General features: G+C 47.3%; 1 protein-coding gene across 5 annotated transcripts in view; it reads right to left on the bottom strand.

The window, feature by feature from the left end:
- Nucleotides 1–61: 61 nt before the first annotated feature.
- CALD1 (caldesmon 1) overlaps nt 62–15499 on the bottom strand; it is a 151736-nt gene continuing 136298 nt past the window's right edge. For 3 of the 5 annotated variants that reach the window (XM_045288760.1, XM_045288757.1, XM_045288758.1), the window contains 6 exons: nt 15312–15355; nt 15144–15222; nt 13228–13365; nt 11513–11608; nt 9542–9654; nt 7221–7303 (listed from right to left, as the gene is read on the bottom strand). In XM_045288760.1, the coding sequence (XP_045144695.1) occupies nt 7297–7303; nt 9542–9654; nt 11513–11608; nt 13228–13365; nt 15144–15222; nt 15312–15355 (477 nt within the window). In that variant the 3' untranslated portion in view covers nt 7221–7296. Of the gene's footprint in view, nt 2418–7220; nt 7304–9541; nt 9655–11512; nt 11609–13227; nt 13366–15143; nt 15223–15311; nt 15356–15499 lie in introns of those variants that run through there. The other 2 variants (XM_045288761.1, XM_045288759.1) reach the window with 1 other exon arrangement.

Consider the following 15499-nt stretch of genomic DNA (forward strand, 5'->3'; position numbering starts at 1 on the left):
CCCCCCACCCCCACCCCCAGCATAATCTACATAGTTCATAAGAATGAGCGAGGCCAAGACATTGGGAGGAATTCCATTTATTGTGGATGCATTTTCACAATATATTTGTATTGCAGCGATCAGTAATCAGTGATAAAAAGATGCTGTGTCTAGAAAAGTTTTATGAATGGCAGATTCACAGAACATGCTAGTCAGTTTGCAGTTTTTACCTCTTAAAGATAACAAAGAGAATCGTAATGGAACAAGTAAGCCAGGAATTTGTTTGCCTAAAGATTGAAGCCCCACACAACAAGAGTCTACCCTAAAAGGCACTCCAGCCAACTATTGGGATTAAAATCAGGATTGCTAGCTCCACTTCTCCACTGTTGTCTGGAAACATGGTTAATGATGACCAGGTGCAGCCCTTACTTTAAAGAGCTGCAGAGGGGTGTCACCTTACAGAGGCCATAGTTCAAATGCTGCTTTCTGTCACTCCAGTGATGAGACCTGAGGCTGAGCCAGTGTTGCATCTCCAGCTTGTAGTTGATCTTACCATAGCCTTCGGTCTACTCTGTCTGGGGTGGGAGAGGGCTACTTGTGGAATATTGGTGGCTTCTATCCTTCGGCCCAGCTGTGCTACAAGTACTTGTTATCCATTTATGGACTCAAGTACTTGTTATCCATTTATGAGGAAAGTAGATTTTGGATGCTCGTAACCACTCCTCAGGCCAGCACTGCCCTGGCTAGTTCTCTTAGGGGTACACTGTGAGTTAGGAAATCATTCCTTGGCGGCTCCTCCCCTGCGGTTGGGATGGAGACTAAGGCAGTGGAGACGGAGGTTTATAGGGCCCCATTAGATGGTGATGTCTATGACTAGGAAGGTCTGTGGAGCCACTGGAGAGCACGCCTCTCATACCCTGTAGAGAAGAAAGTCTGACAGCCTCAAGTGAGACTTGATATCTGGATGGTTTCTGTTAAAAAAAAAAAAGACTCTGGGGGTGAAGGATCAAAACACACAGAAAGTTAACAGGTCGTTTTGAACTGGCCACACAGGATCCAAGTACGACAAATGACAGGAGAAGGTAGAGACGGTCAGTTGACAACAAATGTCTCAGAGGATACTCAAGGTGGAGATGCCGGCAGGGCTATCCAACACTGGGCTCTGTTACCTTTCCCTTCCTGCTTCTGACCACTCACCACCATGGCCCTTTATGTAGGCCCAGAGGTGGAATTCCACCCTGTGCCAGCTTCTCCCCTTAAATTCTGCTCTTTAATTTGAGAGAAGGAAGGGGCCAGAGGGATCCCCTAAGACCAGGCCTGCGGTGAATTTTATTGTTCAGGACAAGCCGACCTGGCGTTGAACTGAGAGGGCAGATTTAGTAAAATCCATACTGACCTTCCACATGGCTCTGAATTATAAACAAAAATGCAGGAAATGTCAACTTGGTTTGACATGACCCCTTTTTTTTTTTTTTTTTTCCAATACATTTTTTTCCTTAGAGGCCATCGACAACATACCAAAACCTATTCTGCCATGCAGTAGTTATTGGCAAAGATGGAATATTAACATAATATTGTGATTTGAAAAAAAATTTAAAGTTGTGATAATGGCTAGTTATAAGGACATGCTACTAAATATAATCATCTAGCACATAAAGAAAGCGTTCTACCATTAGTGTGTCTGCATAAGTCTATGCACATACATACATAATCAGGTCATCTAAAGTGTGGGTCAGGTTCCTATCACTAGCAAAGAAGTCCACAAAGCAACCAACCTAAAGAAATCAGTACCACTGTCCACGCCCATCAGACCCCAAGGAGATACGAATCAGCCTGGAAAAGGCACACCCTAACAGTCCTTTTTTTTTTAAGGCAATCATGATTGTAGATTCTCAAGTCTGAAATGAGTGACTTTCAGAAAGGGTTAGAATTACCTCCTAAGATAATTCCTTCCATGCTTTTTACCCTAAAGTGCAGAGACAAGACGACTTCTGTATTTCAAACACAAAAACAAACCGCTACGGTTGTTTTGTTTGGGTTTGTTTTTTTCCTGTAGATACTGCATGCATTCCTCAGGCAAATTCCCCCCTCCCACTGGGATCTCCCCTCCGGTGACTTCTGGTGTGGTTGGGGGTCACTGTTGGGATACAGCGCTCCGAGGATCAGTAGAAAAGTCTCGATTTCACAGCATGGTTTTCTTTAGAAACAGGCTCCCGTGCAAAGGCAGTACTTTTACCATGAACATCTCTAGACTGCGATTATTAAATATAGTGATCATATACATGGGCTTACTGGGATAATGGGAAATACAACAAGAGAGAATGAACCCGACGGAGTAGACCAACATAAATATAAAACAGAGCAGATCAGCCTCCCTCAGCTGCGCTGCCCCAGCGTCGCGAGGCCTATGTTGGGTTCCTTCTTGAAGGGTCTCAAACCTGTGGAGAGAAGAGGGCTTTGAGTCCATGGGCCACAGTATTGCCTCTGGGGGGTTCCTATCATGAGGAGGAGGAGGAGGGGGAAACAAAGAAGGAGGAGGAGGAAGACGAGGAGAAGTAGAAACCGTAGCAAGATGGCGGGAATCAGGAATAAGTCTTTCCGAAGCAGGGTTGTGTTGGAATTCTGTTCACAGTGCGTTCCTCTCCTACAGAGGCTTCCTTCTGCTCACCCCCACCCCTACCTCCTGTCCTCCTTTAGACTCCCTTTCCTATTTTGACCTTCAGCACATTCAGGGCAAGGAGGACTCTCAAACTGCACTGCAAGGGCCAGGCGCCTCCGGTGTGCATTCCAGAACAGGCACTGACACTTGCGAAGCTCAACTCCCTCACTGCCATTGAGTTGATGCTGATGCTATCTCATGGTGACCCTACAGGGCCGTCTCATGGTGACCCTACAGGGCCGTCTCATGGTGACCCTACAGGGCTGTCTCTGTCTCTGGTCTGATTCTTACACCCTTCCCCACCTCAGTTACTTAATTTTTTTTTCTGAGGGATTAACAAATAAAGTATTGGGAGTCCCTGGTGCAAACCATGAATGCATTAGCTGCTAACCCAGAGGTGGGAGGTTTGGGCCCACCTAGAGGTGCCTCAGAATTAAGACCTGGCAATTTGCTTCCTAAAAAATCAGTCCTGTGAGCACTGTTCTACTCTGGCACTCCTGGGGTCCCACGAATGTGAACCAACTCCAGGGGAACTGGTGTTTGCATCACATGCATCTGCTTTAGGTCAAAGGCACGACAAGTGGTGATGTGTGCAATTTGGGAACAAAGGTGCTATTGAACCCACCACCCCATCAACTCAGGATTGCACCTGGTCATTGTTATCAGGTGTCATCAAGTCCATGTCCACTCACAGGGACCCTAGATGAGAGGAGAACGGCCTTACCGACTTTCTTAAGCTGCTTTAAGGGATCACATCTCAGATCTTTCTCCAGTATAGCCGCTGGGAGGCTTGAACCACCGACTTTCTAGCTAGCAGCTGAGTACTTAACCCCTGTACCACAAGGGATCCATGTTATTATCACTATCACTATCATAATAATTGCTGTGACTATAGAAAGGCGCTCCGGTGGTAAAGTGGGTTATGCATTGGGCTGTTAAGTACAGGGTCAACAGTTCGAAAACATCAACCTCTCTGCAAGAGAAAGGTGAGGCTTTTTATTTCTATAAGGCATTCTAGTTTGTGAAAATGACAGGGGCAGGTCTACCCTGTCCTAGAGCAGTGGTTCTCCACCTTCCTCATGCCGCGACCCTTTCATACAGTTCCTCATGTGGTGGTGACCCCCAACCCCCAACCATCAAATTATTTTCGTTGCTACTTCATCACTGTCATTTTGCTATTGTTATGAATCAGGCGACCCCTGTGAAAGGGTTGTTTGACCCTCAAAGGGGTTGCAACCCACAGGTTGAGAACCACTGTCCTATAGGGTCATGTGAGTTGGAATCGACTCATTGGCAGTGAGTTTTTTTTTTAACTACAGAAAGAGTTTAGAGGTGTAGACCAAGGAGTGGTACAGCCCCTGCCCTCCTCTATCTTGTGTCACCTGTTCCATTCCAAGGAGTCCCGTTGATGTGTGATGTCTGGGTGTGGTGTTCTGCAGCCTTATTGTTCCAGAGTGACTCTTTGCTCTGGGTCCCAGAGCTGTGGCTATCTGGAGGGACGGGCCCATTGTACCTGTGATACCTGGCTATGGGTGGCTGATACCCCTGCTCAGAAAGGAAGTTATGTAGACAAGTGGCCTGCCACTTCTGAAAGGTCAACTACAAACGATTCATGATTTGTTTGAACAACCACATTCCTCACTCCCCTTCCACCAGGAGAACATTGTGCTAATCAGGCATTTAAAAGCGACCAAAGAAGGCAGTATGTACAATGACTAAGAGTGCACGTCCAAGTAGATGAATAGTTGCTGGGGTCAGTGCAAGACTGGCATGGAGGGTTACTGCTTGGTGGGCACTGCGTGTTTGGGGTGATGTAAGAGTGGGCAACAATGTGAATAGAATGAATCCCACTGCACCACACACTTGAAGAAAGATGCCCTAGGCATTGGGTTGGTAATGGCAATGGCCATTCGGATTCAGACAATCCCTTGTCTACTGTGCTGGGAATGGCAACTTGCAGAGGAACAACGTCCAATTTATTGGCAGGAAGAACATCTCCAGAGAGATCCTGAAGTAGCATGCTGTCAGGGAGAGGATACTAACTGAAGGCCTATAAGGCAGACTAGTTAACATTCTTCAAATTTCCACCCCAATCACTAATGCCAGCGATGAAGAAACTGAAGATTTAAGAAAATCAATTTCTGCAGTCTGGAATGATCAAATATGAAATATAAATGGATAATTAATGGTGATGGGAATGCAGACGTTATCATCAAAATAGAAGGATGTACAGTGGAAAAGATGGCCTTGGTGATTGTAACCATACCAGAGAGTGTGTGACAGAATTTTGCAAGACTAATCACTTATTCACTGCCAACACCTCTTTTCAACAACAGAAGTGGAGTCTACCTCTGGGGACTACACCAGCTGGAATTCACAGGACTCAAACATAGAGCAGCTGTGGGAAAAGACCATGGAGAACATGGTGAGAAGCCAGCTGGGGGGCAGATCACCAATTACTTTTATGTCAGTTTAAATGGAAGCTTCAAGAAAAGTAATACAAGTCTACGAGAGACAAAGTACAACCCTGAGTATATCCCACCTGAACTCAGAGATCATCTGTAGACTGTTGGACACTAATGATCGAAGACCAGATGAGTTGTGGGTAGACATCAATCACACACACGAAGAGAGCAAAGGTCGTTAAAGAGGAAAGAAGTAAAGGACCAACCAGACGTCAAGAGAAATGATGAAACTTGCTCTGAAAGATAAGCTAACTCGAAAGGAAACATTGCTGAAGAGCTGAACAAAATTCAGTGGCTGACTTGAGATGCCCAAGTCTTTGGATGAAATGTGCCAAGACCTGGCATTGGGCATCAAAGGGAAGCCAATGCTCAGTATTTCTCAAGCTGAAAGAACCAGAGAAAACCAAAAAAACCAAGTAAACTCACTCCCATCGAGTTGATTCTGGCTCATAGTGACCCTATGGGCTTGCACACCACAGGAAACATCAAAAGAAAGATGGGATGGAAGGAACACACGAGGTCCCTGTGCCATCACGAAGTGTTCACATTCAACCATGTCAGGATGTAGCACATTATCAAGACCTCTTCCTGACTCTATCCTCCCCTCCCTTTCTTGGAAAACTTAGCGAATTCTTTGTATGCCCTCAGATAACTCAACAGTCCTTTGTCTGGAAACCTGTCACAAGATGCAGGCTATGTGACAAGGAGTGCATAGCAACGTGCTGCCCTTGGACTGTCTTGCCTCCACGCCCCTGCCCCCAACGTGGTCTCTCATCTTTTCTCTCTTAGTCTGTCCTTCTCAATGGTAGCTTGTGCCCCTCTTGGGCCCTGTTTGTTGTGAGACAGCCGGTCTTGTTTGATCTCACACCTGCAGAAATTCAAGCTGCATGAGGAGAGGATGTGGAATGAGAGACATCATTGCTGACATCACATGGCTCTTGGCTGAAAGCAGAGAATGCCATAAAGGTGTTTACTGATGTTTGATTGGCTATGCAAAAGCACCCAGCGGAGTGGATTATATAAAATTAAGGATAACGTTGAGGAAAATGAGAATTCCAGAACACTTGATTATGCTCATGTGGAACCTGTACATCAAACAAGAGGCAAGGAGAGACTGTGTGTTTTTAAAATCAGGAAAAGTGCGTGTCAAGGCTGTTTCCTTTCACCATTCTGATTTAATCTGGAAATCCTTTAAGAACCTAGACTATATGCAGAGGAACAAGCCATCAGAATTGGAGGAAGATTCATGAACAGCCTGTGATAGGCGGATGACACAATCTCACTTGCTGAAAGCTCAGGGGACCCGAAGCACTACTGATGAAGATCAAAGACGAGAGCTGCCAGTACGAGCTACAATTCAGTGCAAAGAACACAACCATTGGACCAATGGACAACATCACAATAAATGGTAAAGAGATGAAAGTTGCTAAGGACCTCGTTCATTCTCTTGGGATATACAATCAATGTTCACAGAAGCCACACAAAACCCAAAGTCACTGTCACAGGGTCAATGCTGACTCAGTAGTCAAAAAATCACATACTGAACTGTATTGGACCAATCCGTGCAAAAGAACCCTTAAAAGTGTGAAAAATTGGGGGGAGCGGGGAGGGAGAGGAAAAAAATGAGGAGCTGATACCAAGGGCTCAAGTAGAAAGCAAATGTTTTGAGAATGATGATGGCAACACATGTACAGACACAATGTACAAGCTCCCAATAAAATGGTTTTTTAAAAAGCGTTAAAAATTAAAGATGTCACGAGGGCAAAGATGTACCTGACTCGAGCCACGGTAGCTACAATTGTCCTATGTAGGCACCTTGTCCCATGTGGACACAACTGTCCTCAGATAGACATGGCTGTCCCACACGCTCCCCTCGATGGTGTTCCTAGGTCATTCCACAGGGAATTAGTCCACGGGCTGGAGGTGACCTACCCTGTCTGGCTAAGAGACCCACAATGGATTCTGCCTTTACTCTACTTTCCGCTGATCTGCTGGGACCTGCGGTTACACAGCCAGGGGCTGGGCATCAGCCTTAGTTTTCATTGGGTCCCAGGAACCTGCCCCGCGGGAGACACCAGGAAGATAAACTTATGAAACTGTAGACCTCGCAGCAACTTACCTTAGTGGGAGAGGTGACCTTTTCCACAGACTGCTTCTCCCAGAGGTTCCTCTTGCCTGATACATCTCCTGGTCTCAAATCCTAGGCGAGGGGAGGCAGAAAAAGAGGTTAGCAGTTACACTTTCTGGCCAGCTCTCAAGAAGTCACCAAGTCAATGCTTATTTATTTGAGCTAATGTTTTATTTAATACCCTTCCCTTCATTATATGAAATGGATGAATGGAAGTGAAAGAATCATCAGCCTTAATTTAAATATATATATACACACACCCATCTATCTAGATCAAGGGTGGGGCACATTGGCCAGAGGGCCATATCATCAACATCAGCTAACATCACACGTCTCACCAAAGAGCCTCCGTTCCAGCCAACACATTAGGGGCAAGGTGACGAAATGTTTGAGTAAATCAATCAAGCTAATTTGTAAGTCGATAGCTTTGCACGGCCTTCAAGCAGTGTTGGACATACCCAAACGGCCCTTGGCAGGAAAAAAGGTGCCCGGCCCTGCTCTCGATACTGACTTGCCTTACAATCTGAGAGCGGGCCAGGAAACCGTACATTTGCGTCCCTATCTTTCACCGGGAACGTGCTGCTTTAAGGACCAGTAACCTTGGCGTAGAAGCACATTTCAAATGATCTCGCCTGTCTTGCACTTCCCATACTCTTGTATGTAGACCATTTGTTGCTTCCACACAATTTGTTTGGGGGACTGATGAGCATTTCAGCCCCTGGCAGATGACCTTTCTCTTGGTGTCCTGTCACCGTTCTCAGCTCCCAGCCCTGCAGCACACCAGCCTGGCTTCGCCCACCACCACTGCCTGCCTTTCAGGGCTTCCTTTGCCTATAGGTGCCCATGGTACCCGAGAGGCAAGCCGGGAGTTCAGCAGTCACATGCCTGGGAGCCTTCTTCAAGCGCTCAATGATGAGAGAGCGAGCTGGGGCACAAATGTTTCTCAGGATCCCTCAGCTAGGACTACTCTGAGGTGTGGGTTCTATGGTGGCCTCCCGAGCTTCCTCGCGTGTGCGTGTGTGTGTGTGTGTGTGTGTGTGTGTGTGTGAAGGTCTCAGAGTCCATGTGATGCCTCCTTTATCAACTGCCTTCTCTTTCCTCCCACTTTGTTCATCCACCTGCGTGCTGCTTCACCCGGGGCTGGCTTGGGGCCAGTACTCAATAAGCCAGGCCAGCAGGGGCTGACTTGTGTGGACTGACTTATCTGTAGTGAACAATTCCGCGTGTTTCCAACATGTCACAGATCCTGCTTCTACGTCCGGCTGGCATCTATCACCTCTCCCAACCCCGCAGCACCTGCCTGCAGAATCCAATCTTCTTTTCAAATTGACAATCCCAGACCGGGGTGGAGCACCCAGGAAACAAGGCAAGCCTGTGCTTACTTGCTAATCTGCCGAGAAGAGTTTCCCATTAGATGTGATGAACCACATGGTGCTGTTCATGGCACATTGGTAAATAAGCACGTATAAGCTCCTGCTTACCTTGCTGAGTGGGTCCTCTTCCCCCCGGTCCAAGGAGACTTTACCCAAATCATGTTCTCAGCATCTTCCAGTGGACAACCCAAAGGAAGCCCCTTTCCTGATTGACTACTCTCCAGGTGGACATAGTTTTGTGGCTCCCCGTGGGGGAGTGGAGGAGCTGGGGGTGGTCCAGGAGTGTGTCAGTAGAACTTAGCCCCGCTGAAGTGAAGTATGCACCAGAAATGATACGCAGGTGAGCACCGGGAGTGGATGTCACCTGGGAGGACATGCGGGGATCTGGACCTTGGGCAGAAAACGCTGGAACGGGCTCGCCTGCAGTTACCTAGGCGTTCCGTCTCTGCTCCCCACCTGGTAGTGACCTCAACTGGGATAGAGATGCTTGAGGACGTACTTCCTGTCTCCCTGAGTTTCTGAGTTGCCCTTGTGGCCCGGCCTGGGGTTCCTGATATTCTCTTGGGGAGCTACACTTAAGCCACAAATCAGATGGGTTGTTGAGGATTCCACTACACTTGCCAATGCAGCTGGATGTTGCCACATGGCCTGGCAGGCCATTTTTAAAATCCTGGGCACTGTGATTAGGAGCACATTGAAGTGGGCTCTGCAAAGAGTCTATGATCACTTATCGATTTGATTCCCCGAGAGACAAATCATTGTCTCTCCACCAACGCTCTTCTACCTAAGAAACTGCATTGTCTTGACCTTCAGTCCTGCTTAGGTGGATGCTCACATAAATAGTTCCAAGAGTCCACTTTAAGGGAAAAAATAGAAGGTTAACATCCCAATGGTTAAGTGGCATTTTCAACGAAAGGGGAAATAGAAAAGACATTACCTGACCAGAGTACATTTTAGAGAAAGCCCACTCCGGGAGGAGAAGGAGAAATGAAGGCAGAGAGGCAGCTTTCTCATCACCCACAGACCAAAGAGTGAAGCAGAGAATGTCAGCTGAGAAGGACAGGGTGGGCGGTTTGGGTTTCAAACAAAAAGAAAGACAAATTAGCTTTGCCAAGGCTGTACAACACGTGGCGCCGCAGACACAAAGACCACACACAGAAGCTAAAACAGACCCGCTCGCAGCTGACACCCGGGCGGTCTGTGTTCTCATAAGGAACAGGGTAGCCCTTAGTGTTTCATTTTATGCACGACACGACACGGGTTCGTGTTCAGGCCTCACACATAATAGGGTGTCAACAAAGTGTTCGGGGCACTGTGAGTTCTGAGCCTGTAGGGAAACGTCTTCCATGCATGGGAGAGGTTGACTTTTCTCTCCAGGAGTTTTAGAACTCCGCACGTTCACCTTGCAGATTCGCACCCCACCCCTCCCCCCTTGAGACTTACTGGGTGAGGACCATTTGGGGAGTTGGCCTGAATGCCCTGGTGGCGTTAGCTGGGCTGCTAACCACAGGTCAGCAGTTCAAACCCCCCAGCTGCTCTGAGGAAGAACGACAAGGCTTCCTACTCCAGAAAGGAGCTACAGCCTCGGACACCCAGGGGCGGCTCTTATTCCCTTCTGTCCTCTAGGGGGGCTACAAGTGGAAATCGACTCCATGGAAGGGAGTTTGGAATTTGGGCCCTTAGGTCTCACATCTGCGCACACAAACCCAGGCTTTGTCTTCCACTCATGTTCTCCAAGGCAGTACATAGGGAGCTCGGACCGAGACTCAGGCCTCTCTGGGCAGTGCCCATGTTTTATGTGCTCCAGCTGTTGACCGAAATGCTGGAGGTTTGTGCCCACCCCGAGGTGCCTCGGAAGAAAAGCCTGGTGATCTCCTTCCTAAAAGACACCCATGGAAGACCCCGGGAAACCCAGTTCTACTCTGACACCCGTGGGGTCACCATGAGTCAGAGCCACCTTATTGGGGACTAGTTTTCCTCTATCTCCTGGGAGAGAGGGGAGATGGCTTTTGTTCGCTCTGTCTGGATTTCTTCCTTTTTGACTCCATGGGAGTGAGTTCAGTTGTGGGTTGACATAAGCTGACACTTCCGGTGAGGCCTGATGTGGAGGATTTCAGGCTGAACTCGGACAAAGCGGCTGCACGGGAAAGGGATGCACCCAAGACGGAGCACAAAGACTTCTTTTTTGATAAACATAAACTTAGTCAAATGAAACTGAGGCACATTTTAAATTCAAACGACACGACGTGCAAGTAGGCTTTAGGTTTCAATAAAACAAACGTTTACATGACCTTGAAGTGAATTACAATAGAATGAGAGGTGACTTGGAGGATGACATTGGGAGCCAGTGAAGGCTGTCACATGCCCCGTGGCACAGAGGCCCAGGAAGTGGAAAGCTTGGGTCCTTACTCTGGATGGAGTAGCCATGACAGCCAAGTCTCATCTCCCCTGGAAATGGCAGAGCCTTAAAAGCCACCTTGACAGAGAGCTTCTGAGACTTTTGGTTGAAATGAGCAAGCCAAGCAAGGTAACCTACACAGTCAACCAACAGGCCCGAAGCCCATGTCCAGGTGAAGGCAGCCACACATAAGAAGAACAGTTTAGATCGCGAAGACAACATTCGCCATCAATGTTTCTACACTCTCTGTGTACTGTTTTCCTTTTTTTGGGGGGGCGGGGAGGGGGGAAGGTTCTCCCTTTGAGGTGTTCACAAAATTACAGCAACTCTCTCCCCAGCTGCTCGATAACTAGTTTTGTGCCACGTGACAGAAATAGGACAAATTTGAACTCCAGGGCTCAAGACGCAGACACCTGCTCTTAGGAATGCGTGGTTGGGGACCAGCCTCTTTTCCTCAGGTGCTGGAAGCGGAGCGATCCCAGAAGCTCGGAAAACCCCGGAGCTACTTACAGAAGGTTTGGGAGCCGGTGACTTGCTCCCTTCTGGGGTTTTGGTCAACCATTCACTGATGCGGCTGGACACTCCCACCTTCAAGCCAGCTGTTTCCTGCAAAGAGCCAAACCACCCAGAATATAAAAGCGCAAAGTAAATACAACTGACCTGGGAGGGAATCTTCAACACAGCTGCAAAATCCCATTCAGTGTGACTTCCTACAGCTGTCAGGGAACACGGCCCTAGTCTGGACCCACAGTTCTAAGATCTGTAGTTAAGTAACCTTCACCTTAATCTTTAAATGCACCCTGGCAGAGTACTGGTTACAGATTGGGCTGCAATTTGAAAGGTCCACAGTTCAAAACCACCAGCAGCTCCGAGGAAGAAAGCTGGGACTTTCTACTCCCTTAAATAGTTACAGTCTCCGAAACTCACAGGGATCAGTTCTACCCCGTCCTATAGGGTTGCTATGAGTTGGCATTGACATGATGGCATTTATTTCCTTAATATTTAAACCAGGTTAGTTGGTTTACTTTCCTCTGTATCCCATGTCCTTCAACCCGAAAGACTGATAACCTAGTTCTAGTGCTTTATTTAAAATCGCATGGCCAAAGAACTGGACAGAATCTAGCCTCATCAACACATACTTAAAAACAAATTCTGAGCTTACTTTCACAGTCATTAAAGAAAATGAATTGTACCCTTTCCATTCCTAGTAGTTAATTCAGTGGTCCCGGGGTGGGGGGGGGGGAGGGGGGTTGCAAAGGAGCCCTGGGAGCGTAGTGGTTACATGCTGGACTGCTCGCTGCAAGGCTGCAATTGGAAACCACCCACCAGCTACTCCACAGGAGGAAGATGAGACATCCGACTTCCAAGAGTTCCAGTCTCGGAAACCCACAGGGGAAGTTCTCCCCTGTTCTATAGGGTGGCTATGAATTGGCATCGACTCAATAGAGGTGAGTTTGGTTCTGAGTTTGGGGTGATGCAGATGGTTAATGCACAGAGCTGCTAACTGCAAGGCTGGAGGTGCAAGTCCATCCTGAGGCACCTGCAAAGAGAGGCCCGGTGCTCTGCTTCTGAACAATCAGTTCTTGAGCATGAGCCTTGGACACATAAGGTCATCATGAGTCAACTTGGTGGCGAATGATGTTATTATGTGTATGTGATCCTTGAAAACAAACTGTGGCAGTTACATCATCTCCTGTCAACTTGCGAAGGGGTGGAGTCTAGCCTGTCAATCAGGCCATAGCCAATGAGGCCTCTGTGTGGGCTTGGCCTTCTCCTGAGGATTCTGGGACTTCCTATCTTCCTCCCTGGAGGTGGGACACACTCTTTGCTTGTCTTCCTGCTAACAAACATGGAGCTACGCTAGAGCCCTGGAGCTGGAGGATCCCCTGTTAGTGCTGAGATGCTTCCCCTGCCATTGGATCCACAAGACTTTCCACCCAGTGACCTGTGATCTTCCTGCATTTGGCGTCATTGCATGTGTTGCATGAGTCTGAAGAGGAATTTATAGCCTGGTACTGAACATATGGGATAATATAGGATGCATGGACTTGATCTGGCCTGGCCTGGGGTGTTTTCTTAATGTACAATTACTCTGATATTAAGTTCTCTCTTACACACATATGAGTTTCCCTGGATTTATTTCTTGGTCTACCTGAACTAACACACAAACAAAAAAAGAAATCCTCCTCCACCCCAAACTTAAGAGACGAGATTCCCCTGCTGACCTTGTTTGGGGTGCCCGACGCGGTGGGGGATGAGAAGACGTTCCCCTTCTCCCACATGCTCTTGATATTGCGCACCCCCTCCGCGGGGACGGGAAGATCCGAGGCAGCTGGCTTCGTAAGTTTTGAAGATTTTGTTCCCTGAAATGTGTGAATTATTGTTAGGACCGGCAAGCTGCTGCTTGTTAGCATGTCGTCCGTTTGTCCTCCTTCCTCAACGTTATCATGGACAGCAAGCGCCCATGAGAACGTGTAAGCACCTTCACCCCCTTGTGTTCGCAGAACCCCATCCTGATGATGTCGTCTGTCCTTCCCGTCAATCCTGACTCACTCAATCTAGACCTCCAAACCAACCGGAGGATCACTCAAGAGGGTGCATTTTCTGGGGGCACTATTTACTTATTTTTTTAGCAATAGCTTTATTGGCTTTATTCTTCACACATTATATAATTTAACCACTCAATCATAGAAAGAAGATTGTGCAATCTTCACCACAGTCAATTTCAGAACATTTTTTTTTTCTTAGACTCACTGCTTTTAGCTACCTGTGTTCCCCCTCCTTCCCCTGCCATGCACCTAGGGAATTATGAATCCAATTTCTCTCTTTCTATAAATCGACTTACCCTGGATTTCATATACAGAAAACTATATAAAGCACAAAAAACAAACAAAACACCAACAACAGTGACTAGACAAAATATAAAAAAATCTCAATAAAAAAGAAAGCAGAAAATATTAAAAATTGAAACAACTTTCAAATGAGTCAAAGGGAGATCAAATGACGTATTACATTTTAACGTAACTGCTTCTGCCATAATCAAGGTTACAATGCTCTCTGTCCCATAGCAAGGCTCGTCACACCCCTCACCTATGGTCAGAGTGGATTCACCAGAGGCTTAATCCAGGTATGGACTCTGCAGATGGATTTTGGGCTTCCACAGTCATTCATAGCCTTCTGCAAAGCAGGTGTCCAGAATTTAATCTCTAATACCATTCCCTCCTCTGGATTTGGATTTCATTATTTACCCTCCTTGGATTACACAGGCTGATATGCTTCTTCCATGTGAACTTAGTTGATGCTTCACTTAGACAGCTAGCTGCTTGTTTGGAGACAAACCTTTAAGACTCTAGGCAACTATTCTGATAGTTGGGCGCCATCTGGTTTCTTCCCAGCACTTTACCATCACACCCATATCTTCAGTGATCTCTTCACGAGGGTGAGCATTGAGCAGGGCCGAGGGCACTATTTGCTGGGGAGGAGCTCTGCTGGTGTAGTAGTTACACACTGGGCTGGCTAACTGCAAAGCTGGAAGTTCGAAGCCACCAGCCTCTCCTAGGGGGGAAGATGCGACTTTCTACTCTTGTGAAGAATGACAGTCTCGGACACGCACAAGAGGCAGTTCTATTGTCTTAGAGTGTTGCTATGAATTGAAATCAAGTCGATGGTAGTGAGTTTATTTGTGGGTGTGGAGTTCCCAGGGGTGCAAATGGTTAACTCAGTTGGCTGCTAACCAAATAAATGTTGGGTGGCTGCAATTCACCCAGAGTGGTCCAAGAAGACAGGCCTAGGGATTAGTGACCTGCCTCTGAAAACTAGCCCTTGGAAGCCCCACGGGGCCAGTTCTACTCAGATGCACACAGAGATGTGTGTTGGAAGGGACTATATTTCAGTTGACATCCAATCCTGGGAATAAAAACGGACTCTTGAGCATTAAGACTCTGCTGCGTCGTCTAGGGTGCCTCTCTCTCATTGCCTCTTCCCCCTTGTCTATAGACTTTTTACAGCTACAAGGCACTTCAAAAAGTTGGTGGAAAAATTCTACCATCTTTTAATTCATTTCTCCAAGAACCTTTTGAAGCCCCTTTGCATCTCCCCCCTAGGAAACAAAGGAGAGGAGGAGAATTGAACCGGCACTCACCTCAATGGCACTGGTATACTGCTCCAGTCGGCTGTCAATCTTGGAGACGACGGTGGCTTGATGAGTTGATTTGACACCACTGTTGATACAGAGGTGGAGACATGAGAGAGAGTCTCTCTATGCCAATCACCGCTGGCGATTCTCAGTGGGTCCCCTGACCATACTTACCTTTTCTGCGCAGACTTATTCAAAAATTCCGCTCGCTCTTCTATCTAGGAATGGAAAGGCAAAATCGATCTGGTGAATGTTTTCTGCTCAGGGACAGTGTTTCTCAGTCCAACACAGGCTCTTCCCTGAGCCTGGTGAATGCTAAAGGGAGATCTATTGGCAACACGCAAGCTAATTTGGTTTGGGAA

The sequence above is a fragment of the Echinops telfairi genome, unplaced genomic scaffold (genome assembly GCF_000313985.2).
Source record: "Echinops telfairi isolate 266 unplaced genomic scaffold, ASM31398v2 ScPeMD7_23;HRSCAF=83, whole genome shotgun sequence".
Lineage (NCBI taxonomy): Eukaryota > Metazoa > Chordata > Mammalia > Afrosoricida > Tenrecidae > Echinops > Echinops telfairi.